The 27,130-nt window shown below is 40.0% G+C and overlaps 1 protein-coding gene across 1 annotated transcript in view; it reads left to right on the top strand.

The window, feature by feature from the left end:
* RGS9 (regulator of G protein signaling 9) overlaps positions 1–27,130 on the top strand; it is a 60,353-nt gene that overhangs the window by 23,948 nt on the left and 9,275 nt on the right. The window contains exons 8-17 of the mRNA XM_081953757.1: positions 723–804; positions 3,824–3,886; positions 8,746–8,775; positions 11,267–11,328; positions 14,687–14,800; positions 16,966–17,081; positions 18,168–18,255; positions 18,827–18,965; positions 22,028–22,113; positions 24,658–24,775. Of these exons, the coding sequence (XP_081809883.1) occupies positions 723–804; positions 3,824–3,886; positions 8,746–8,775; positions 11,267–11,328; positions 14,687–14,800; positions 16,966–17,081; positions 18,168–18,255; positions 18,827–18,965; positions 22,028–22,113; positions 24,658–24,775 (898 nt within the window). The remainder of the gene's footprint in view (positions 1–722; positions 805–3,823; positions 3,887–8,745; positions 8,776–11,266; positions 11,329–14,686; positions 14,801–16,965; positions 17,082–18,167; positions 18,256–18,826; positions 18,966–22,027; positions 22,114–24,657; positions 24,776–27,130) is intronic.

Here is a 27,130-nt window from a genome sequence, read left to right as displayed (position 1 = left end):
TTCTTTCTCTTAAACTAGACATACCCAGTTCCTGCAACCGTTCTTCATATGTTTTAGTCTCCAGTTCCCTAATCATCTTTATTGCTCTTCTCTGCACTCTTTCTAGAGTCTCCACATCTTTTTTACATCGTGGCGACCAGAACTGAATGCAGTATTCCAAGTGTGGCCTTACCAAGGCATTATAAAGTGGTATTAACACTTCATGTGATCTTGATTCTATCCCTCTGTTGATGCAACCTAGAACTATGTTGGCTTTTTTGGCAGCTGCTGCACACTGCTGGCTCATATTTAAATGGTTGTCCACTAGGACTCCAAGATCCCTTTCACAGTTACTACTGTTGCGCAAGGTACCACCTATACTATATGAAAGTAAAGTTTGTGGTTGCTTTATCTCATCTTAATCTAGAACACAATTCCTTTATTGTAATTTTTGTTTTGAAAACATCTTATGCACCATCTTCTTAGGTCACTAAAGGATGGACTGTTTCTACTGTTTAGAGACAAATATTCAAAGAATGATCCCTTAATTTTAAAAAAAGGGAATATTTATACAATGAAGTGGCAGATTTTTCTCCATCATGCGTATTAAAGATCTGCAAGAAAATTCCATGCCATGTTTTTTATGTTATTTCCTGTTAGAATGTATAAAATAGTCCCAAGGAACAATTATAATCTCCTGTTTTGATTTATTTTTTTAAAAAAAAGTTTCTTGGATTTTGCAGCGCAGGAAGGGAACGAACGAAAGAAGACCGGTATACCGTGGATTATCAAGAGAAAGCCTACTGGATGGTGCAACGGGTTCCTGTAAGCAAGAGTAGACTTACTTTTTAAGTAAATGTGTTTGTCCTATAACACAAGATGATTAGAATGTACTGTAATAACTGGAAGCAAAACTACAGGCATGTTGAATGTCTTGCCGCTAAACATATTCCCTTTTTGATTTCATTCAATGGGACACTTTATTCTTTTGGGTTAAAATGAGTTTGAAAATCAAAATTACTTTCCCTCATGAGTCATTGATAGTCAATGCAATGCAATGCAATGCAATACAATACGACCCGACCAGACCAGACCAGACCAGACCAGACCAGACTAGAGTTGGAAGGGACCGCAGCAGCACAGCATGGGTCTTGGGCAAATACTTGGATGAATATTTCAGCATTTTCCCATGTGATGTTTAGTGTCTTTAAATCTCCCATGAAAGTTCTTCACCAAGTATTTTGAGGGTGCCCCTTAGTCGCTTGGCATCAAGGGGGCATGGAAATTAGTTCCTTTCCTCCCTACATAGGACCTATGATTGTAAGATTACAAGGCCTGAGTAGTGAATCAAATCTAGTAGGTAACCTCCACTAGGAATGGTCTTTATAGGTTTCCAAATGATCGGCTTATATTCCTACATTGACTTGCCATCTTAAATTCTGTTGTATTAGTAATCCAATGGAATTTAATATATGATATTGTATTTTGTAACTTTTAGCCGTGGGTAGCCCAAAATCCTATGTACAGGTAGTCCTCAACTTAAAACCATTTCTTGAGTGACTGCTCACTAAACAGCCCTGAAAAAAAAATGACTTATGACCATTTTTCCCACTTATGATCATTGAGGTATCTCCATGGTCATGTGTTCAAAATTCAGACGCTTGGCAAATGACATGTATTTATGACGGTTGCTGTGTCCCAAGGTCGTGTGATCCTCATTTGCGACTTTATGACAAGCAAAGTCAATCGGGAAGCCAGATTCACTTAGCCACCGCTTACTGACTTTATAGCTACAGTGATTCATTTAACATCCATGGCAAGAAAGGTCGTAAAAGGGGGCAAAACTCACTTAATAACTGTCTTGCTTAGCAATGGAAATGTTGGGGTCAATTGTCATAGGTCAAGGACTATCTGTAATTGGGGATTTTATTCATACATTAGTACAGGGGTGTCCAAACTTGGGAACTTTAAGACTTGTGGACTTCAACTCCCAGAATTCCCCAGCCAGCCATGCTGGCTGGGGAATTCTGGGAATTGAAGTCCACAAGTCTTAAAGTTCCCAAGTTTGGACACCCCTGCATTAGTACATAATGGAAAATAATAAATGCCGAACTTTTGTGGTGGGGATTGAGACCTTACATTTATGAGTTACTATTTTCTCATGACTCATGTGAGAATGGTATTTAGAACTGTTGCTGCAGTAAAAAATGGACAATAACGAGACAAGGAAGCTTAGATATTTTTTCCTCCCTGAGACAGGGCACAAGTTGGCCAAGGAAGCAGCCATGGGTTACCCTACATCCTCTGATATGCATTGTGAAAAAGTCTGCATTGTTTACATTTGATTTCCATGAACAAAGCTCCTGTAGTTTGAGTCCTATTGCTACAGGGTTGCGATTATAATTTCACTCAAAATCAACTGAAGTTATTGCCCAAAGCTCCAAAATTAAATACAGGTTTGTGGAATTTCTGCCTCCTTATTATCTAATTTCCCCTCATTCATCTTCCATGCCTTGAACTGCTCCGCAAGGTGCTTTTGGCAACTTTTCCATGCTGGAAAAAGACATCAAGCTGGGCACCCAAAACAACAGCACAGGTTTCTGGTCTTTAGGAGACGCTTCTGGCAGATGCTGCGGGTTGTTTCCCTGAGCAGTTACTACACTGATCACAGCAGGCCGTAAGACTCCAATGCTTGCCAAGGAGCTACATTCCCTAATCCCAAATCATAATCAAAGATCCACTTTTAATTGTGCACACAATTGTAAATGGCCATGGAGAGCCCAGCAGTTAACAGACAGAAAAGTAGAAGCCTCCAGCAAATGTCAAGCTATAATTGGAGCTTGTCTTGGAGGGGGGAAAAAGTACCATCTGTAGATAAGTTCTACACACCGTAACGGCCCCTTTGGTCCCAGTTCATCTTTCCTGCTGAAACCCCTTTGATCATGTCAGGCTTCCTTTTGGATCTTTTTTTTTTCTTGAGCTGTTTCTCCCCCCTCTCTCCTCTCCTTTTAAGATAGCACCGGCTGAGGTTTAATTATTGATGGCCCAACTTCAGCAGACATCAGATAGCGGATCCAAACTCAGCTCTGCTCAAAGCAGATGTGATGGCAGTACCAATCTGTTTATTATGTCAAAGTGTTCCTTTCTCCAGTGGGTAATGCTTTCCCCCCCCCCCCCCTCTCTTATGAGTCAACTTCCCTTGCCCAGATTTTGCTCAACTGTCTAGAAAAATGTTCCTGTTTATTCGAGTTATCAAATGCAGCAATGGATATATTTCATAGCATTGTTACATAGAAAAGGCAAATATGCTCCTGCATCTTTTATGGCCCATGTATTACTGTGGCTATATTTATTATTTTACAAGTAGTCCTCAATATACGACCACAATTGAGCCCCAAATTTTTGTTGCTAAGCGAGACAGTTAAGTGAGTTTTAGGCCAGGACACTGAACCTGAGTTTTGCCCCATTTTATGACCTTTCTTGCCACGGTTATTAAATGAATCACTATAGTTGTTAAGTTACTAACATGGTTGTTAAGTGAATCTGATTTCCCACTGACTTTGCTTGTCAAAAGGTTGCAAAAGATGATCAAATGACCCCGGGACATTGCAACCGTCATAAATACATGCCAGTTGCAAAGCGTCTCAATTTTGATCACATGATCATAGGATGCTGCAAAGGTGAGATGGGGTAAAAATGGACATGTCACTTTTTCAATGCTGTTGTAATGTTGAACGGCTACTAAATAAAAGGTTGTGAGTCAAGGACTGCCTGTATACAGATTAATGTTAAAAAATGGCATAAATATACCTTCGTTACATTTTGTTTTGTTTCTGTATTATAGCCTGGAATGGCAGACACACTTGATTATGGGCTGGATAGAGCGATAGATCCCTGTGAAAATAAGGTAAACCAGGTAAGCTTTAATGATATTCTAATTATAGAATTGTAAACTTACATTGTAATTGATTTTATTCAGTCAGTGGTGGGATTCAATTTTTTTTTACTACCAGTTCTGTGGGCCTGGCTTGGTGGCCATGACATGGCTTGGTGGGCGTGGTAGGGAAAGGATACTATCTCCATTCCCTCCCCACTCCAGGGGAAAGTTACTGCAAAATCCCCATTCCTTCCAGATCACCTGGGACTCGGGAGGCAGAGAATAGATGGGGGCAGGGCCAGTCAGAAGCGGTATTTACCTGTTCTCCGAACTACTCAAAATTTCCGCTACCAATTCTCCAGAACTGGTCAGAACCTGCTGAACCCCATCTCTGGGTTCAATAGCATACTGTTACTGAACATTCTTATATGTTCATGGAATGAGTGGTGGCCTTTTTGTTTTTAAACAAATCCTTAGAAATGACAGGAATCAATCTTCATCAGAAAGACTAGTTAATTCCTTTTTCAAATGCTACTGTGGGTCAAACATATCAAATGAAACATTTTCATTTCATTTATATTTTATATTCATAATATCTGGCCATCCACCGGAACTCAAGGTGGGTTGCAACCTTTCCCATGACTGTCAAAAATCAAAATGTAAACAGATGGGAGATCTCATTATAGATCACCTTCATTTTGGAACAGTAAGCCAATCTTGCACGCAGATGTCAATAAAAGCTGAATGTATATAAAACATATTTTTTCCGCTGGGAAAAGAAGAGATTTTTTTTTCTCTGCAAGAAGCTTTTTAGCTTTCTTTCTATCTCCCTCTCTTGCTTTTTTCCTTCCTTCACTTTCCACTGTGGGATGCGTTCATGAGGCACAACAGATTTTAAAGAAACAGAAATCCTATTACTTTGATCTGGACTGCATTCAGAGCTCTGTGAGAATGAAGCCCTTCTAAGCTTGTACCTAATTTCAGATATATATCTGATTTGTAATAATACTGTTGGGCAGGCTATGCCATTCACATCATGGAGCTTTTTACAGAGGATGGAGGAATGAGCGAGATAGAAAATATTGTCAGCTGAAGAGATATTAATAGATCAGTGGAAGACTTGTGGAAGGTGAGGCTTGGATGATGCTTGGTTTGCATCCAACTGAAGAACCTCTCAAGACAGTCCTTGCATTGTTTTCATGTGAGGCTTTGCAAGGCTAACAGAGCTCACTTGTGAATCAAGCTCTCGACTACTGCAGCTCTCGGAGGCAGGGCATCATAGAGGCAAATAGGATTTGTTGCCATGGAGACTGAAAATAAGACACAAATGCAAGAGTTTAGGACTTAGCTTTTCCCTATTAGAGGAGGTGAATGGGTCGTGGTGGCTCAGTGGCTAAGACGCTGAGCTTGTCGATCAGAAGGTCGGCAGTTTGGTGGTTCAAATCCCTAGCACCGTGTAACGGAGTGAGCTCCCATTACTTGTCCCAACTTCTGCCAACCTAGCAGTTTGAAAGCATGTAAAAATGCAAGTAGAAAAATAGGGACCACTTTTGGTGGGAAGGTAACAGCGTTCCGTGTGCCTTTGGTGTTTACTCATGCCAGCCACATGACCATGAAGACATCTTCGGACAGCTCAGGCTCTTCGGCTTTGAAATGGAGATGAGCACCACCCCCAAGAGTCAGGAACGACTAGTACATATTTGCGAGGAGAACCTTTACCTTTACCTATAAAAGTAGGTGATCCATAGACCTTGCTTGAAAAGAGAAGCAATATCTATCAACCCAAGGATCTTGAAAGGAAAAAGGTCACCAAGGCAAGGTACACTGGATGCTAACCCTAGATTCATCAAGACATACACGTGGCATCATTTTCACCACACCTTCCTTTCAACTCCTCCTTACTCCTCTCCTCCTCCTCACTGATTTTGGTCCTTTCAAAATCTCTGCTCTTCCCTTAGTAGGGGAGATCCCTTTTTTAAGTATGCCAATACTGTACAGTAACTGAAAAAGCTGCAAAAAGTTTGTAAATTTTTAGACTCAGTTGTGGTCATTGGGAGTTTTATTAGGCTCAACAGTCAGATCTAAGTATGTAGGGCATAACTGAAATCAGTGATTGCATTTAGACTAATTTTAAATGAAAAATAAATAACTAATGCAGTAATGCGGTGATGAAAAAAAATGGTAGAAAAAAGAGAAAAATAGCTGTTTATAATAGGAAATATAACTGATTCAGTAAGCACTGAATGTTTGTACTTTTTATTTTTCTTGAAAAAAATTAGTACATAAACATGAAAATATAAAAATTATGCGTGGAATAGTTAATTAACCATTTCCCTTCTGTCTTTTGTTTTCTCTCTCTCTGTAGTTTGTTTTTCTCCTATGTATATGACCTTCGTTCTCCGTGAAGTACTGGATTGCTTGTCCTATAGAAGACCAATGTGCTGTCATTTTAATGTGAATCTCATCTTACTCAGGTCTCCTTATATATTACTCGACATTTAAACCTGGGAAATGGAAATCAACTGAAATGAGAGTTGGATTTACTTTAATTCAGCTGCTTTATTAGCATTTGAAGCTTTAAAAAAATTTCCTGGTGACGTTGCACAGGCCCACAGAGAGGGCTCTGCATGACACCTCTGGCACGCATGCCATAGGATTGCCATCATGGGTCTAGTGGAATAAGTAACTGTCCTATCAAATTAAATAATTTACATAAGCAATCCAGATGCAGCGTCCATCCTGGCACATCCTTTTATTGTCTTGAATGTGAGTGAATAGTTTCCTATTCCTTTGGAGACAGGTCTTCCCAGCAACCATTATAAAGTGGCACAGCCTGAAGCTCACTGCCAGGAACCATCAGGCAGCCTTTCCTGAAACACTTACCAGTTTTGACTTGTGCATCTTCACACTTCCTTTATATACTTATTGATATGTCGCTCTTGGATAGTTGATTCATAGCAAAAGCAATCCTTTTCCAAGCATGAATCAGTCATCTTAACAAGATTTATTGAAGTGAGCAAGATAGATTACTGAAATTTCCACAAGTTATTTCCCACTAAAATCGATTTATCTTCCTAAGACATGAGGGCAGAGACTTTTGTCATTTCCTTCTCGTGTCTTTTCTGTATGCAAGCAACAAGGTGGATCTTTATACTGATAAAGGTTGAACTTGCTGATGTTTGTTTACAAAGCTGTTCCCTGAAACTGTTGAGAAGTGACCCTTAAAATTGTCAAGAAAAATAATAGCTTCCAAGCAAGTCTTCATAATTAATTGCGATACTGTATTCTTACATTCTTTTTTAACTGGCCTGCCGCAGATTTATCATACCATTCTTCAATGCATTATCTACAATAATAAAACAGAACCAAGCAATATTAAATAAGCAAATGTATCCAAAATTTATCTGTATTTTCTTAAGCCTGTTTTTTGAATAACAGAATTTTTCTGAAGTGCCATTCATACCTTCACATTCGATAGAGGCAATAAGACCCTGCAAGTTGCCGTTTCAAAGACCAGTTCTTCTGTTTGTTATTTTCTCATTGTTAGGTACCTAACATTAGTTTTAAAAAAATTGGGATGTCTTAAAAATTTCCAGTATAGATAGAAGCTAAAAAAATAATAATGGCATAGTAGCATGAAGCAATATCTGATTCTAACAATGCATTATTATAACAAGATGTGCTTAGATGCCTTTAAAAGTTTAAAGGCCCAGATTTAAATTGGGATTGCAAAACTGGGTAACTGAAATTAAATTTTTCCTTCAGTGGCACTTTTCTAATGACAAATGCTCATACCTTTGGAGCTTGTGTTTCTGAGCAAAATACAATCTATAGATTTGATTCTATTGATAGTATTTGAGTATTCTAGTATCCAGTAATGCCAAGATCATACTGAATTAAATAAACCTCACCCACGATTAAGTTGCATGCTGTTGTACATGGTGATGCATAGCCCTTTATAGATTGGACTGAAAGCACATTTTTATTTATGTATTTTCTCTGACAACTGAAGGTGACGTACACCCTCATTTTATGCCCATATAAGCACTCTAAGGCAAGGCAGAGAGAACAACTGGCCCAGAGTCATGGTATCAGCTTGTGAAAAATTACCTCTTATTAAAAGCAGAGATGCATTTGAATCTCATGCAAAAAGAAAAGAAAACTTGTAATGCAGAAGTGGAAAAAAAAAAGTGAGGATGTTTACTTTGGGCCTTCCCCCCAATTGCCCTTCTATCTGAATGCAGCCTCTTGTAAAATAATTTTAAAACAATACAGGACAGGAATTTAGTATCCAGACCATTTGCATGCCTGTAATAACCTGTATGTGTGTTTGCCGAAGGCAATCTAATGAGTGTTTGAATCAGACTCATAGAACTGAAAGGACCTCCACAAAAGTTAGGGATTTTCCTGAAAGTCTGTGCCTTCCTTTTCCATCAGTTTATTTCAAACAAAGACATGCATGATACTTCAGAGGAAAACTGCAAGCACAAAGAGCCTGCAGTTAATTTCTAGCCTTCAATCCCTGGCTTGGCTGGCGGATGTCATGTAACATCATCGGAGCTAATTAAATCATAGCATAACCACAGCGGCTATTGTTTAATTGCAATGTTTATATGTTGCAGCATATTGTTTCCTGTTGCTTTTCATTAATGTTGAATAACGTGTGTGCGCGTGTGTGTGTGTATATGTATGTATGTGTATATGTATGTTCACATATAGGCTGAGGAGAAGCAGGGATTACTAGCTACTAAATAAGAATAAAATAGTTCAGTCCATGGAATTTATTCACATTTTGTTGGATGAAGTGGATTGATGCTAATCTAAATGTTGTTTTAATTGTCGAACAGACTGTGATACTCTTTTCAATGCAGTGTTTCTTTGTTTTACAGAAAAAAACAATTGATGTATATAGGACAGAGGTAATTCATTGTAATTTGTTGTAATGTATATTGTTAATATAATCTACATGAGTACTTATAGCACATATAAATATTTTAGTCAAGATTGTCAAGAATCACCTTTTGAGCACATTAAAATCTTGGGCGTCTTTTTGCTTTTTTTACAATTTATGAATAAAATGATAACCCCCACATTCCATTTTTAGCCAGACTACATACTCCTTGAATTAATGGAGCCTGTCCATCATAGTCATAACTCATCACAGATGGAAAGTGGGTCAATTTTACAACATTTTTACAGCAGTTTTTAAGCAAATCATCGCAGTTATTAAATTAGTGGTTCACTAATGGCACCGATTTGCTGAAAACTGGAAGCCAAGGCTGGTTTTCCGCACAACTTTCATAAAAATGGTCACATGACCATGGGATGCTGCAAACAGCTATAAATGAAGCCTGGTTGCCTAGTGCCCGAAGTTTGGTCATGTGACCACAGGAGGGTAAAGGTCAGAACTTTGAATTTTGGTTGTTAAGTGACAACCAGGTAGTTCTGTCAGAAGATCAAAATGTCACAAAATGTCGTACAGGTAGTCCTCAACAACGGTTCATTTAGTGATTGTTCAAAGTTACAATGGCATTGAAAAAAGTGACTTTTCACACTTATGACCATTGCAGCATCCCATGGTTATGCGAGCTACGTTCAGATGTTTGACAACTGACTCATACTTACGACGATTGCAGTGTTCCAGGGCCATGTGATCGCCTTTTGCAAAACCTTCTCACAGGCAAAGTCAACTGAGAGGCCAGATTCTCTTAACAATCATATTACTACTTTAACAACTGCAGCGATTCACTTAACAACTGTGGCAAGAAAAGTCATAAAATGGAGCAAAACTCACTTAACACATTTCTCACTTAACAGCATCAATTTTGGGTTCAATTGTGGTCGTAAGTCAAGGACTACCTGTACTGTCAGGAGGCAAGTAAGGTCTGGAAGTTCCTCCAGTTAGGGCTTCCTTTCTTGCATCCATTCAGAATGGCTTTATGAAATGATATGGCCTAAGGTAGAATATTCCGATTCCATCTCTGGCCATAGTAAATGATATACTCAATTGTACATCATTTAATAATTGACTTACTAGCTTCCGTGGGCATCCATAGCAAACCATGAGGACATCAGAATGATGACAAACTCTACAGCTCTCCAGGTAATCCAGGTCAGGAAAGAGACTCCCCAAATTTGGCTGGTTCCATTGGTATAAGCTGCGTTAACAGAATCTTCAAAGCCTGCCTGAATTCTTTCTTACGTTTCCTCCGTTTCCTGGGCTGAAAGTGTATTTTTGCAAACATCATCTCTACCTTGTTTCTCCAAGGTTTAACTCCTTAACTCCCTACACATACATGGTGACACTATGTCACAACACATGCTATAACTGCTCGCATAGAAACGCCTGCACAAGTATATAATTTACACTAAAGTACTTGCAGCATGATGGGTCGGTGCTCATTTCATCATCTCCCCCCCCCCCCCCGCCCCGATGTTCAGTTCCTATTAATCCCTTTACAGGTAGTCGTCGATTTACAACTGCAATTGAGCCCAACTGGTAAGCTAGACTGTTAGTTAAGTGAGTTTTGCCCCATTCTTGCCATGGTTGGTAAGTGAATCACTGCAGTTAAGTAAGTTAGTAATAGTTGGTCACAAAAGGGGATCACATGATCCCAGGACACTGCAAATGTCATAAATACATACCAATTGCCAAGTGTCCAAATTTTGATCATGTGACCACAGGGATGCTGCAACGGTTGTAAGTATGAAAAATGCTCGTAAGTCACTTTTTTCAATGCCATTGTCATTTCAAATGGTCACTAAACGAATGGTTGTAAGTTGTAAGCTGTATTCTGCCTTTCGACTGGTAAAACCAATCTTTCGACTTCTCTCTTGGCTATCAATTTTCAAGTGATCACATTGAGTCTATTGATGCTGTGTCATTGGATCTATGTAATATACTGAAATGGCTGAGGGTTCAGTGGTCAACTACGCACCATCCTTCCTCCTCACTCACATTAGTGCACTATTATTTGTCATTGCAATCATTAAAAAAGTGAAGTATTTTTTGAATTGGTCCCTCCACATATGAGGCTTAAGTTAATCCTTCTGTTGTGCCTCCAAATAGGTGGTACACTTGTCTAATCCTCACACTGATTCTATGACCCTTCTTGTTTTTCTGTCTTTTAAATGGAAGTCTCTGTAGGAATAATACAGCCCAGGGATGGCAGGTGACCGAAACGAGCTTGTAATAAAATGTCTCTTCAGTTTATCTCTCCTCTTTCCACCACAATAAACTTAAACTACAATTCAGAAGTCTGCCTGCTGGGCATCCATTTCTTGCAAGGGTGGGTCACACACAATAACATATTGTGACCCCCTTTTGCAAGAATTCATTTCTTAGTGAATAAAGCTTGAAGTCAATTATTTGCTGTTCTGAGAACCTATGCAATATATCTTCCTTTACAGATCATGTACCTCCAACAGTCCCTCATGAAGACGGCAACAAAGTCATCTGTCTCTTTGGGAGGGTAAGGGTTGACATCTTGTATGTCTTTTGACTAATACTTTTGATCAAGCGATTTAGCCAGATGTTATCTTTTTAAACATAGAAAAGGTTTGTTATGATACTTAAGCTTCATCCAGAGGAGTTTATAATTAAGAATCCCCAAAGGAACTGATATACATATTCAGTAATGAGATGTGGTTGCTTAAGAAAGCCACACTACTGTAGCATTAGTGGACATAATTCAGTGAGAACCGTATAAGTTTCCATATTTCATTTTCAGATACCGTTTTCCTCCTTCTCTCCCCCTCTCTTTGTCCCTTATTTACAGACATACTTTATATCCTTACAGCACACACACATCATCTGCCCACCCCAACATTTTTCTATGACTGTAACTTCTCACGATTTAGGATGGATTGTATGCTACAATCAGTATTAGAAACCAATACATCCAGGGATGAGATTGAAAAATGTTAGCAACAGGTTCTCTGCCCGGTTGCGAGGTGGATGTGGCCATAGTGGGCATGGCCTACTTGGCCTCCTGCACCATGGTAGGGGAGTATTTTCACCCTCCCCAGGCTCCGGAGGTTTTCCCTGAGCCTCCAGAAAGGCAAAAACGGCCTCCCTCAGGCTCCGGAGGCCCGAAACAGTCTTGTTTCCTGACTTCTGGGAGGCCTGTTTTTTGCTCTCCCAGAGCCTCTACGTGGGATGAACGGACTGCGTCGAGACTTCTGGGAGGGGGTGGGGTGGGTGGGGCAATCGATCCTTGCGACAACTGGTTCGGCGAACCAGATGCAAAATTAACATCTGGTTCGTGCGAACCGGCTGAATCCCACCCCTGAATACATGGGTAAGACCTGAATAAAAACATTCAGGCCTACTGTTTTTCCCATATGAATATGAAGGGTTTTGCTGCTTTGTGAAACATAACCTGAAGATGGGTGGGCTGTCCTTACTTCAGGAGGCAAGATGATCCATAGCAAGGGGGTCTCAATCAAGAAAGCACATCTTTGGGCCCCAACTCTCTAACCTCACTCAGTTGGGGACTTGAAGAAGGCCCTTTCAGGCCCTCTCAGAAAGAAAGTGCACCGGTAAAATTGGGATTGAATTGGACCTGGAGGTTTATGCTCAGCCAATGTAGCAACTTCAAGATAGCTGTCAATTGCTAAACCTCTCTCCACGACTCTCAGAGGACTAATGACTCACTTTCAAAGTGCTAACAACCAGATGACTGTAAGGAATATAAATCCTTCCTTTCCCCAGCATTCAGTCAGAACTGAGGATACTTCTTGGATGAGAAGTGAAACATTTTCAAGAAAAAAACCCACAAATAAATAAGTTGCCTTTTGAAAAACCATCTTAGGGACTCTCTCCTTTGTCAACAGTCAGGACCAACTACACTTTCTGAATCACCACTGAGGGTAGCCCCATGTAAAATATGTTGCAGTAATGTCGTTGGGAGTCATGTTTTGAACACTTCGATTCAAACAAGCTCCTAAGTGGCTTTAACTCAAATGTATGCATCCCTCCTTCCCTTCACAGGTTTCCTTCTCACGTTTCCCAGCGTTCATACATTTGCAGTTGTAATCTTGTAAAATCCTTTTGAGGTTTTTTAAACAAGCAGGACAGTCATGCTTTCTACAACTAGATTTCTGAATAGGAACTGCAGTTTCATAGTTGACAGTTTGTAGAGGGTGCATCAGAAAGCTGCTTAAAAAGATTGAGATGGTGTTGACATTTTCTATGTTTTCCAGGGCAGAATTGTTTAATGGACATACAAGATCCTTTTTCTGAGAGGGAGGAAATCTTAGTTCAAACTATCACTGAAAAATATACCATGCTCACTACTAAGATTTCCACTATTTGCATGTTCGTCTGACTCATAACTAGCATTATTTCCAATCTACCAACCTGTTGAAAAAGTAGTTATTGAATAGTACTATTATAGTACTATACTAGTATAGTATATATAGTACTATAGTAGTACTCTAGAATAATAATCCATTTTAGAGCAATTAGGACATTTTCCAAATATGTCTGTGAATTTCCTGTTTTAAATGGATCAAGCTTATATATGTTTGTTTGTTATATCTGTATATGAATTCTCCTAAGTGATCTATTTCTCATGTCTGCTATAATCTAAAATTTGAGTCACATGTTTGTTTTTTAACCATAGCTATTATCTTTTTCATACATCAACTGCTGGCCAGGGAAGCTCCACTTGTATTTAATTCCATCCTTTTAAAAATCTGTAAATCTTATTCATTGTTCTGGGGCTGATAACTGAAAATACCAGAATTTTTGTACTGTTTATCTTTTTTATAACTTCAGCATATTTCATCCTGTTTCTGAATTGTGGTGAGCTGAGAGAGACTTAATTATAGGAGCTTATATGAATTTATTGTACATTATGTTCTAAACTAATTTATTCCTTCCTTATGATGTAACCTTGCAGAACCAGGAATTAAGTGCATAAGCAGTTTATATGTATTGCTGTGGATATAATCATCTTCATCTGAAACATCTATAAGCAGAAAATTACCATAGAGTTGCAGAAAAACCAAAGCTAAGGTGCCTCTATAACCAAGTATTGCTGGAAGGTACTTTGGGAGATGTTTCTAGAAAATCCCAGCTTTATTCCTGAACTACAGCATATCAACGTCAGAATTCTAGCCAGGTTTAGACTGTCTTAAAAATGTAAGGTGGGCTTAAATAGACCAAGCATCTGCCAATAGAAACCCAATGCTCAACAGCTCAATCTTCAATGAACTTGCTTAGAAAACGTATTTGGTGTTATCAGTTCTTAGTCTCCAAACAGCAACTGAAGGATCCCATGTTTGAATTGCTTCCCATGCCAAAACAAAAATTCTCTACATAGAGAAGTGCTGTATCTGGGATAGAATTAAGATAGATCCTTTCTGCCTATCATGCAAGCTTTCTATGGTTGGTGCTTTGGTGTTTGGGCATCCATTCAAACATCTGCTCCATTGTATCATTCCAAAGAGGAACAATCTAAGGATGTGCCATGTAGTATTTTGAAATGTCTCCATCATAGTAATCAGGCACAAACCTCTGAGTCCAGATAAGGCTGGCCAAGGGCTGCTACCTGCAGAGGCTCAAGTGTAGTATAATTAGACTTTTGAAGCCAGTTTCTTGGAGAGCTCTTAACCCCGTAAACAATACAGGAACGATAATCACTGGCACATCAATAATACACTAGACAGAAAACTGCAAGTGTTACTGTTTCCATCATATCAGCAATGAAATGTTCTCCTGACTTGGATGGCATTGGAAATGTGAATAATGTAAATTCATTTATTGATTCTGGGCTAATAACTGCATATAGATGTTTCCCTTTTTTTGGTCTCTAATACTTTCAGAATAGTGAAGTACTGTGAACAGTTCTGCTCCAATGACCCTATAATCTCAGGATGCCTGCCCAGCAATCCTTGGGTTTCTGATGATGTGGATTTTTGGGAACTCAATGCAAAACTGTATGTATTGCATTTATTTCAGCTCCTAAGTTACTTCAACTCTTATTCGCTTTTGCTTTTTTCCTTTTCTTTTAGAACGTAGAATAAGAGGCTTGGAAGGGATCTTGGAGGTCTTCTCATTCAACCCCCTGCCCATGGCAGGAGACCCTATACCAGCGATGGCGAACCTTTTTTGGCTCGCGTGCCATAAGTGGGGGGAGCGCAGGGGGGTCGTGTGCAGGCGTGCCACACCCATAATGCAATGCGCAACCCCCCTGTGCGCATGCGCGCACTACAGGCGCGACTCCCCCATTTTGCATGTTTTTTTCGCCCTCCCCAGGCTCCAGAGGCTTTATAGGAGCATGGGGAGGGCGAAAACAGCCTCCCCCGCCCCCCTGGAAGCCCTCCGGAGGCTTCAGGAACCTTCAAGAGGCTTCCCTGAAGCCTCCGGAGCGGTCAAAATGACTCTCCGAGCAAACAGGAAGTCAGTTCCTGAACTTCCGGTTTGCCCATAGGGCCATTTTTTTGCGCTCTGGAGGCTTCAGGGAAGCTCATGAAGCCTCCCGAGGGCCTCCGGGGGGGGGGGGGGGCAGAGGAGGCTCTTTTCACCATCCCCAGGCTCCAATAAAGCCTCTAGAGCCTGGAGAGGGCGAAAAATGGCTTTAAAAAAGGGTGAACTCAGTTGGCCAGCGCACGCATGCACGCTGGCCAGCTGACAGGGCAGTGCCTCGCATGCCATAGGTTCACCATCACTGCCCTATACCATTCCAGATTTTGTTTGGGCTTAATGGGATGGTTACATGCAATCATAAAGGGAATAACAGAACAGAATAATAGAGTTGGAAGGAACCCCGTCTTCCAGTCCAGTTTTAGTATCAGAGCAACTTTCAGTTTATGACTGTCTGTATGTACCAGAGGTGGTATTCAGTCGCTTCTCTCCGGTTTGGGCAAACTGGTAGCAGCGGCTGTGGGAGGTTCTGCCCACCCACCCTGACATAATGCGTGAGCACTGCACATGCGCAGAAGGCGGTGTGCATGCGCAGATGAGGGCCATGCAAGCGGGAAGATCTTAACAATGCGTATTGCAAATTCCACCACAAAATTTAATCTGCCTGCCTGCACTGTGCATTCTCCAAAATGTAATTTGGATCTATGCTTTATCTATAGTAGAAAAATAAAATATAACAAGCAAAGTGGAAAACAAATCTGTGAATTAAACGGAAATATGTTTCTATAATGATCCTAATAAATATTACAATGCATAATCACTGGCTGTACCAGATGGCAATACCTAGCTTACTTTGGCTACCTTGAAAAGGTTAAGCAAAGATGGGTCTCGATCAATGGTTCCCAACGTGGGGCCCACAACTGATAGGGGGAGCAATTTGATTTTCAATGGGGGCAATTTGAACATTGTTTAAACCAAGTTAATGGCCTTTTAGGCTTCCTCCATATGAGTAGAGTTCACTTTTTGACTAAAGTAAGAATTATATGTCACAGCGGGGGGGGGGGGGGATCAGGATTTTAGAGATGCTTAGGTGGGACATGGCCAAAAAAAGGTTGGGAACGATTGGTCTAGATACTAAAGATACTAGATAAGAAAATAATATTTCCGTGTCCTTGCAATTAACTATGAGTCAAACTTGACCTGAGGGATACTTATCTATAATGTCCTGGCTTGTCCTCATCGTAGTACATTAGAAGTCAGAAGAAAAATCAATCGAAAGCAGTCAAGATACTCACGTATGAATACCATGTTTCCCTGAAAATAAGACAAGGTCTTATTTTCGTTTGACCCCCCCAAATTAAGCGCTTGCTTTATTTTCAGGGAGGTCTTATTATTTTTGAGGTGCAGGAGGCAGCGAGCGTGGTCACCTCATGGCTGCTGCTGTGTTGCAATATTTTCAGGGTGGGCTTATGTTCAGGAGAGGGATTATTTTAGCGCATGTGCTCAAAAGCCCAAATGGGGTTATTATCCAGGGAGGTCTTATTTTCAGGGAAAGAGGGTACAAGTTTGCTAAGGAAGGACAGGCAGAGTTCTTGGTGCTGTCAAACACAAAACAAAATAGACAAATCTCAAAATAATTGATTTCAGGGAGATACAGCACTTTTTCTTTATGAATAAATCTGTGGGCAGGTCCATGAATTCAATCTTAATTTAAAGGAGACTTTTTCTCTTTTGGCAGGGTAGAAATCCCCACCAAGGCACGGGTGGAGAAATGGGCCTTAAACTTTAGGGAGCTGATGAAGGACCCCAAAGGACGTCAGAATTTCCAGCTGTTCCTGAAGAAGGAGTTTAGTGGTAGGTATGAAGATGCACCTACTTTTCCACTTGTCAAAGTTTTCTATACAATCTGAAGTCATTGTTGTCACCCCACAGCAACCTGAGAGGAATTTTATGTACAGAAAGTGATTTAATCCCTTAATTATTTGTAAGGTGATGTGGGATTACATTGCGGCTATCCATAATAAGAATGAAGCTGTGATTTACTATAGATCTTGTCTGTGAGATGAGAAGCCATTATATATATATATGTGTGTGTGTGTGTGTGTGTGTGTGTGTTTTGTAATTGTACTGATAAATAAATAAAGGGAGACTAGGATAGATCTATTTCGAGCTATTTATTTACTTATTTATTTAGATTTCTAGACCGCCCCCTCTCCCCGAAGGGACTCGGGGCGGTGTACAGGTATAAATTTAAAAAACCATACAAACAATAGTATACATAGCTAAAATTAGATTAAATAGCCTCTGTACGAATATAAAAATTAAAAACTTAGACCATAAAACCAATCATAAAAATTTAAAAATAAAACTGAGGTGGAAAAGCTGGAATTAGGCCAGGCCGGCTAGCTGAAACAGGTGGGTTTTGAGTTTCTGACGGAAGGAGCGGAGGTCCGTAGTCATTCTAATGTCAGGGGGAAGGTCATTCCAGAGGGTCGGGCCCATCACAGAGAAGGCCCTTCCCCTAGGCGTCGCCCGCTGGCATTTACGCAAAACAGAATCTAAAAGGGCTCAAAAACATTAATTTTTGTCCTTTACAAATCCCCTTGGTTTGGCACATTCATAAATTTTTTAAAAAGGTGTAAGCTGACAGCCATATATCAGGGGAAATAATTCCCATGTTTATTTGAGTAAGCATTTGGAGAATGGGAATTTTTGAATTTTTATTTGGAGAACAGAGTCCGAAAAATTAAACCTGCTAATGTTCTAGAACTCTGTTCATGGTCTTAGTATGGTGACTCTAGATTTACTTTATTCTGTTTTTAATATTGTCTTACAAGCGTTGATATTATAAAACCCTGCCTAGAGTCATTCTCAATAATGAGATGGGGCTGCATAAATTTAATAAATAAGATGCTGTTTTTCCTTCCTGTTAAATATCAGGGGAGAATCTGGGATTTTGGGAAGCTTGTGAAGATTTGAAGTATGGAGATCAATCCAAAGCGAAAGAAAAAGCAGAAGAAATTTACAAGTGAGTATATTCTACTTTGAAATCTTTCTTGTATCTTTTCTTGATCTGTTTAGTTCCATTTCTGTATTCTTTGACTACACAGTGAAAGGAATGACAGAATACAGTCTGAGAATATAATTATATTGTACCATAATGGAAATAAAGAACTGTGTCCAACAATAGAATCTAATAGAATTATTCTATTATTCAGAATTCTACTTTTTTCTAAAGTTCTGTCTTATTTATTTATTTGATTTTTTTATCCCACATTATTTTTGATCAGCTAGCCATTAAATGTGACATTTTTTTTCATTGAAGAAGTCTACAGCCTAACCAAATGTCAGCTGAAGATGGTGAAAATACTTCACGGTTCCAGTGATAGTTGCTATCTCATGTGATATTAATTCTGCATATTATTATGTTAATAACTAATAACATCTCTCAATATTATGTTAATAATATTTGAGATTTGTGAAACCGACACAATATCACTCCATATTCAAAAAGAAAACAAGCATTTAATTGATGGGAAAAAATCCCATCTCCCTGATTTTATTAAATATTTTTTCCCCCTCATAATTTTTAATTCTAGAACCTTCTTGGCCCCAGGAGCAAGACGTTGGATTAATATTGATGGCACCACTATGGGCATTACAGTCAAAGGCCTCAAAAACCCCCAACGTTATGTCTTAGATGCTGCACAGACTCATATTTATATGCTCATGAAGAAGGTTGGTCATTTTGCTTTTTCATTTGAATTTACATTCCAGCTACCTAGATATTTTTGACAGAAACAAAAAAGATACTACTAACATATATACTGTATACACACACACACCTAGATATATAGAGAAATACCTCTTCCTTGTTGCTCCAAAAAGAACAGATTGGAGCGTCTCTGTATGAGGAAAGATAATTTGGGGTTGATTCCGCTTGATTTTCATTATATAAAATGAATGACTTTCATACAAGAATACGTTTTTCAAGAGGAAAATTCAGTTTTTCAGGAACTGTGATATCGGGCATTGAAGTGGACAAAATTCTAATATCTATTAGTTTAGCCTCCTCCTTGTTAGGGGAGGGGAACACAGGGTGGGTTCATGCAGTGGTTTCAGCCTCTTTGCGGGGTGGTCTGACCAGCCTTTAAGAGGCAATGCTATGCCCCCCTTATGATATCAGCTATGGACCCTTCCCTCTCAGAATTATTGGCCAATTTCCAATCTGGGAAAGATTATGGGAAAGGTGGTTGAATGACAGCTTCAGAAGATCTTAGGACAAACTGATTATCTGGAAGCATTTCAGTTTGGCCTTAGTCCAGGGTATATTACAGAGACATGTTGGTTTGCACTTATTATTGACCTTTGGCAAGACCAGGATGGGGTCTACATCAAATGCTTCTTAGCAGCTTTCAATAATATTGACCACAGAATCTGTTGTGAGGGTAGAAGTGGGAGGCATTGTATTCCAATGGTTCATCTTCTTCCTCAGTAGTCAATTCCAGTTGGAGACAATGGGGAGAGATAGCATCCGCAGCCCTTTGTGTGGGGTGCCTGAGGACTTGATGCTCTCCCCTCTTCTCTTCAACATCTACATGACACGACTAGATAAGGTCATCCACTAGTTTGGGGTGTGGTATTATCAGTATTCTGCTGATATTCAGTTCTACATGTCAACCCCAAATGGCACAGGTGAAGCTATCAATGTCTTGATCTGGTGTCGGGGCTGTTCAGGTCTCAATAGGGCAGTACAGATTTCTGCTCATGTCAGGCTAAGCCCAAGAACTATTCTGGCTGAATAATTCAGCCAGTGTTGAGCTCTTTATTTGCTTACACGTTTCAGACAGAATCTTGCCAGACTAAATCTTTGTTACTGCTAGCCTAACGAACACACCTTAGGAGATTCTAGGGAGTGGGTATCCAGACTCCTTTCTCTGTCTCCTACCTTCACCCCTTGACTGTGCTGTATCTTATCCCACCCCAGCCCCTTTCTGGAATGTGCTCCCTCCAGAAAAGGAAACTGCCACCTTACTGTGATCCTTCACCCCAGCTCCTCCGTTGTGGACATTGACAAAATTGCCATCCGTCAATTGCAAAAGGCAGCTTTACTTGGAACAGATTACATTCTGCTACATATTTAACAACATCAAACAGCAAAATCCTAAGTCCTTGGGAAGGACTCGATAGATGGATAAAAATGCCAAATCCAAACACTTAGCTGACTGTGTGACCAACCATAATAAGTTGTTACCCAAAAGTTTTAGTATAGCATTATCAATTCCTCTCTCCCATCTTATGACTACCTGTTTTAGTAGCATAAAAAACAAAAATGGTCTGCTCAGCATTCCACTTGTTCAAAGATAAAGTTTGATATATTAGTATGACTCATCCAATTATTATTATATAGCCTGCTTCTAGGGTAGTTCTACATGGGTAGCTAGTTGGAAATGGTGATTTTGTTGATGCTGATGGTGTTCAAGTAGTGCTCTAGTTGTTTTGGGACTGCACCCAAGATGTCTATTATTATAGGTACTACCGTGTTTCCCTGAGAATATGACCTACCCCGAAAGTAAGTCCTAGCTTGGTTTTTACATGTGTGCCCAATATAAGCCCTCCCCCTCCCCCAAAATAAGCCCTAATTAAGAACCCGTCCACTCCGGGGTACGGGGGGGGGAAGGTGCATGGGTAAAAATTAAGGTAGGGTAGGGATGGGGAGGTGACCCTACGTACCAGACCTTGCACACCCTGAAACCTGCCTTTCCTTGCTGGCCCACTAGTGCAGCCGCTTGCCGCGGCTTGCACACATTGTCCCCGGCTTCCGTTTCACTGTCAGAGGCCTTCTGGAAAGGGCTCTGAAGCTAAGAAATGAGGTCTGGATTGATGGACGCCCCCCCCCCCCCCCCGCCTCGTTTTGCCATCAGGCATCTTTTAGAAAGGCCTCTGAAGCTAAGAAATCCGGATTGACGCGTGCATTGCCTCTGTTCTCTATTTTGCCCTTAGAGGCCCTTCAAGAAAGGCCTATGCAGCTGATAACAAAGTTTCGGATCAATCCAGAGCTCTCTTACCGGCTACAGAGGCCTTTCTTGAAGGCTTCTGATGGAGAAACAAAGACCAGGGGGCACCATGCGCATCAATCCGGAGCCCATTTCTCAGCTGCAGAGGCCTTTCCCGAAGGCCACTGACAGCAAAACAGAGGCTGGGGGTGATAGCGCAAGCAGCTGCAGAAGAAGTGGTCCGGCAGCAGGTTCCTGCTGTGTGGGACTGTCAGTGCTGCTGCCACAAGGTAAATCAGTGGAAGACACTCCCCCCCCCCAAAAAAAAACCTGGTGCCTTTTTTTGGTGGCAAAAAATTATAAGATTGGGCCTTATTTTCGGGGAAACTTTCTTTTGCCACAATTGTTCAGTTATTTACTTATTTTATTTTACTCAATTTATATGCCTCCCCCACTCCCCATTTTGCAACAGCAGCTCTGACCTCAATGCTCAATAGAAAATAACATCAAGAACAATGTCTTTCCCAATCCCTGTTGGATATTTCAGCATCTGAGAAAACATCTTCCTTGCCTCGCTTTTGAGTGTGTGAATTCTAACCATATGAGCTTTAATTTAACCAGTGGTTTTTCAGGATGCATATTTAGCATTAAGAAGAGATGTTTTCTTTTGCTACTTGGTGAGAATATTCTCTTGATGCCTTCACTCCCAGCCTCTTTGACTCCTAAACAGCTGTATAGAGATATGATTTTAATTAGGATGCTTGCAATCTACAACTACCAGTCTCCCTTTCTTTTTCCTAGTAGGATTCTTATGGTCGCTATTTAAAGTCTCCGGTATACAAAGAAATGTTGTCCAAGGCAATTGTACCACAGGAAGTGGTTAAAAAAAGGCAAGTCATCTGAGGTTTAATTACATTTCTTCATTATTGGTTTAAATTAGGAACTAAAGGAAAATGGTGATTATTTATACAGTTGCACAATTTAAGGTGGTTTTTCCCTGAGGAAAAGTGTCTGATTTCCAGTTTGATAATCAGAGACATCATGGCTCTCAGAGTCACCTCGAACCGCAAGGTGTGCGGCAAATCAATGCAATAATAAATAAATATTTTTAAATGTTAATGTTACAGCACTTATCAATAACTATTTCATGAGAGAAAAAGAACGGAAATTACCTATATGTGCTGTTTTTGCATTTTTAAGATGTCATAGAATTAGAACTTAGACGCTCCCCTAATAGCTTTTGGAAGTGATTTCATATCAATAAAACACAACCTGTATATATTAACTCACATCATTTGCATACGATAGTATAGACATGCATAGACACTTCATGTGGTATAGAATTGGCTTCTGAAAGAGCCATGCAAGTCTGGAAAAGACGTGCCAGTTCAAAAAGGGGTGCTTTATATGTGTTTTGGATGTTCCAAAGTGCTTCTTTTCAAAGACTTTGGACAACCCCAATATGCAAGGAGCGAAACATGACAGCAGCTGCTTTCTGAGAGCCATGGTAATTTCCCCAATATTCCACAACCTATAATAGGAGTGGAAAGATCTCATTAAAGATCAAGTTAAGTGAACTTAACTTTAACTTTCTAACTCTTAGAAAGACCTTTGTAGCTAGACCCAATTATATTCAGAGGTGGTATTCAGCAGGTTCTGACCAGTTCTGGAGAACCAGTAGTGGAAATTTTGAGTAGTTCAGAGAACTGGCGAATACCATCTCTGACTGTCCCTGTCCCCATCTATTCTCTGCCTCTCGAGTCCCAGCTGATCGGGAGGAAATGGGGATTTTGCAATAACCTTCCCTTGGAGTGGGAAGGGAATGGAGATTTTACAGTATCCTGCCCCTGCTATGCCCACCAAGCCACGCCCACCAAGTCATGCCACACCTACCAAGCCACACCCACAGAACTGGTAATAAAAGATTTTGAATCCCACCACTGACTATATTGATCATGATTTGATTAATACATCTGCTGAGCATATTTACCAAGTGTGCTACATACTAAAATAGTACTGATAGTCCTTAACTCACAACCACAATTGAGCCCAAAATTTCCATTGCTAAGCAAGATGGTTGTTAAATGAGCTTCGCCCCACTTTATGGCTGTTCTTGTCATGCTTGTTCAATGAATCACTGCAATTGTTAAGTAACTAATACTTTTGTGAAGTGAATCTGGCTTCCCCATTGACTTTACTTGGCAGAAGGTCACAAAAGGGGATCCCCTGACCCCAGGACACTGCAACCATCATAAATACATGTCAGTTGCCAAGCGTCCAAATTTTAATCACGTGACCATGGGGGATGCTGCAATAGTCATAAATATGAAAAGTATGTATGTAAGTATGAAAATAGCAATAGCACTTAGACTTATATTCCGCTTTACAGTGGTTTCTAGCCCTCTCTAAGCTGTTTACAGAGTCAGCCTATTGCCCCCAACAATCTGGGTTCTCATTTTACCCACCTCGGAAGGATGGAAGGCTGAGTCAACCTTGAGCTGGTCAAGATTGAACACCTGGCAGTCAGCAGAATTAGCAGCAATGAAAAACAGTCATAAGTCATTTTTTTCCCAGTGCTGCTGTGACTTTGAATGGTCACTAAATGAATAGCTTGTAAGTCAAGGACTACCTGTACAAAAAAAAGATACTCATCCATAGTTTTGCAGAATACTGAACTTGTGAAATACTATTTAGTTAGCGTCTTTCTGAAATACTTATCTATAATTCTGATGGCAGGATTATTTATTGCAATGAATATTTACAATGTGCAACAAAAGGGATCAACTATAGATCTGCATCAGTGTTGAATAAATATTTTTGTTTACACAATATTTTGGTTTAAGCAGAAGGGTTTTCATTTTTCATCATTTCTATTTTAGAGCATTTAAAAAAAATATTGGAGTAAGATATTTAGATAGGTGGAAAAGAGATGAACCTCACATTCTGATGCATTTGCAACATTTTTGGACGAAGGCCAAAATGTTTGTGCATCTGTTTAGGGCTTTACACAAACCCACACAAATTCTGGATATTCTGGCCATGTTTTCATGAAAACCTCTTTCTACAAATTGAGTTTAATTGCTCTTTCCATTTGTTTTAATTTTAGACTGGGTTGCTTCAAAACAATGAGGCATATGCTGAATTCAGTTGGATAAATAACTCACCATTAATTTAAAACTTAAAAAATTGTAGACATTGTGAGAAAAGAGAGGAGTTTATGGTAGGAGTCCTGATGATACTCTTTCTGACTAACAAATGTGTTAAGAGGCATAACCCTTTGTGAACTAAAATCTGTGGCAGATTGTTTTTAATCCACGAAAGGCACTTTTGCAGGTTTCCATCCTTTTATTGAAAGGCGGCGGAAATGTGTTAATTAACAATGATCACAATGATCATAAGAGTAACCTTCTGGCTTTGTTTTGTTTCCTGTTCAGCTCTTACAATCCGTTTGCCCGCAAGCACCTGCGCTCCAGTCCCAGCCCCATCCTCTTGAGGCAGTTGGAGGAAGAAGCCAAAGCTAAAGAAGCCGCCACCAATGTGGACATCACCCAGGTTATGAGCAAGCTGGATCGTAGAAGCCAGCTCAAGCAGGAGGCCCCACCTGCTAAATAGGGCCCTGGCGATAGTGCTGGAGAGCCCATGGCAGGAATAAAAACACAGAGCCAGGAGGAAAATGTTGGCTGAATGTAGAGCTGCATTTCCTTCCCCTGGCCTGCAGGTGTCACTAGTGTTTCATTGTTAGCAATCTCTCTCTCTCTCTCTCTCTCTCCCCCTCCCTCCCTACCCCCCTCTCTTCCCCCCCCTTGCCTTCCTCCCATCTACAGTCGGCTGTTGCCATGACATCCAGAACAGTGTCCCTTCATCAGCCCTTGCTGATGATAGAATCCTAGAACACAGGTGGCAAAAAAAAATATAAGTCCCCGTATGAGAATGGCAGTGACACTTTTCATATCAGATCAGCTCACTTTTACACCCGTTTTTTCTATAAACTCCCCTCCCACTTCTGCAATACACTACAAAGTCTGGATGCCATGGCAACCAGCTGCCTGGCCTCTCTATGCCTGTAAATAACAAAGAAAAAGGGCTGAACAATCTTTTTGCAAGACATCAGCCAGAAAACGGAATCTTCTTTCCAGATATCAATTATCTAGTCATTGCCTAGAGAACAACTCAAGAATTTGATAAGGAGCAGACCCTGAGGAAGGAGACTAGTGGACATATTTAAAAGATGGTGCCTAATGCAAATTTACTTTGTGAATGATTGGTATCATTTAATATCATTTAATCATTTTTTAAAAAATTCAGAATGGCTCTATATTGACCAACAATGGGCTGTGTTTTACTTTTATTTTAGAAAATGTTTGCAGATAATGTAAAAATTCTTCTTTAGGTTTCATTAGAATGATCCACTTTAATAAGTAGTAATAGGATAGTATCTTTCTTTGGGGCAGATATTTCAGATTTCCTAAGCAATTTAAAGATCCTAGCTGCTTAGATGCTTAATCATTTGCCTGATGCCCATTTAAAGGACAGCCTTTAGTGGGTTTTTACAATTCTACCAGACAAATGTATTTTATATTAGACAATTCTATATATTAGACTTGTTGGGTCAATATTTCAAAGATAATTCCTTACCTACGGAGAGAAACAGAATGATCATAGTTGGGAAACAATCAGCAGGGAAGGGAGTGTCTTCTGATTTTCTGGCAGCTTTCAATTCCCTTCCTTCTAAGAACCTGGCAAGGAGTGCTGGGAATTGTGATCACATGAGTACAGCTGGCTGCAGCAGTGCAGGAGTATGGCAGTACTGAGATAGTCACAAGTTTGCCAAATTTCAATCCCACAGGAGTCGTGGGTCCTGGATTTTGGATACATTCTTTAAGTTAGACCATTTGATGTACATTGATTCAAAAATTATTACCTTATGACGCACTGTTCTGTGTAATTGAAGGTTACAATCAGGACAAGCAGGAGAGTTTTAGAGATAGCTAGCTAGCTGGATGGATGGATGGAGGGACGGAGGGAGGGACAGACAGACAGACTAAAGGATATGCTCTCTGATGGATAAGATTAACATCCATCACCAAATTCCAAAGTTTAAATACTATTGGTCATTCGGGGCAGAAGGGTGATTCCACTTAACCTCAAATAATGCAATAATGGAGTATAAGAAGAAGCTTTCTAATGTACGTATGGGACCATGCAGTATCTATTGGGCTTTTCTGGAGAGCAGGTTTTTTTGTAATTTCTGAATGTATTATATTTACGGTGGTGTTCTACGTAATCGATTTTCCTGCTTAGCAACAGAAATTCTCATCCCAAATGTCATGACGAAAATTACCTGTATATGCCTGTCATAGAGGCTTGACTGCTATGTGTCTCAAAGCAGTCAGAGGTCAAAAGCCCTTGAAGTGATTGGAAATGCCAGAAGAAAGGTATTTTTCCCCCTTGCATTCATGATGAGCAACATCAGCAAAAACTTAAAAGCTTACCCAGCAGAAAGGTGAAGATGAATTGCAGGGCTGACCTTTCGTTTAAATAATCTATAGCTATTAATCATAGTCAGTATGTGCTTGAAATATTTCAGTGGTTTATGAACAACTAAGTGGAATTGAGGCTCATACAACTTCTCAGTATGTTTCATTTATTTTCAGGAAGTTAGTTCAGTCACGCAGATACTATTTCTATCATTTGATCTAGCTGGGCTTAGGTTGACTTTCAGTTCTGACCTTTTTTTGTGGTCACTGCTCTTCATCATTGGTTGCAAAATACACAGAACGGTTTGGGAATCTCTGTGATATTGGCAGAACTAGAACACTACGTTAAAAAGGCCATGAGAACATACCAAGGATGTGATCTTAAAACAATCCGAGGAGTGATAATTTATGTTAGATCAAAGAAATCTAA

This window comes from Natrix helvetica (assembly GCF_964273705.1).
Source record: "Natrix helvetica genome assembly, chromosome: 1".
NCBI classification, from domain to species: Eukaryota; Metazoa; Chordata; class Lepidosauria; order Squamata; family Natricidae; genus Natrix; species Natrix helvetica.
Note: the sequence above shows the minus strand (reverse complement) of the source record. Positions and strands in the feature narration are given on the sequence as shown.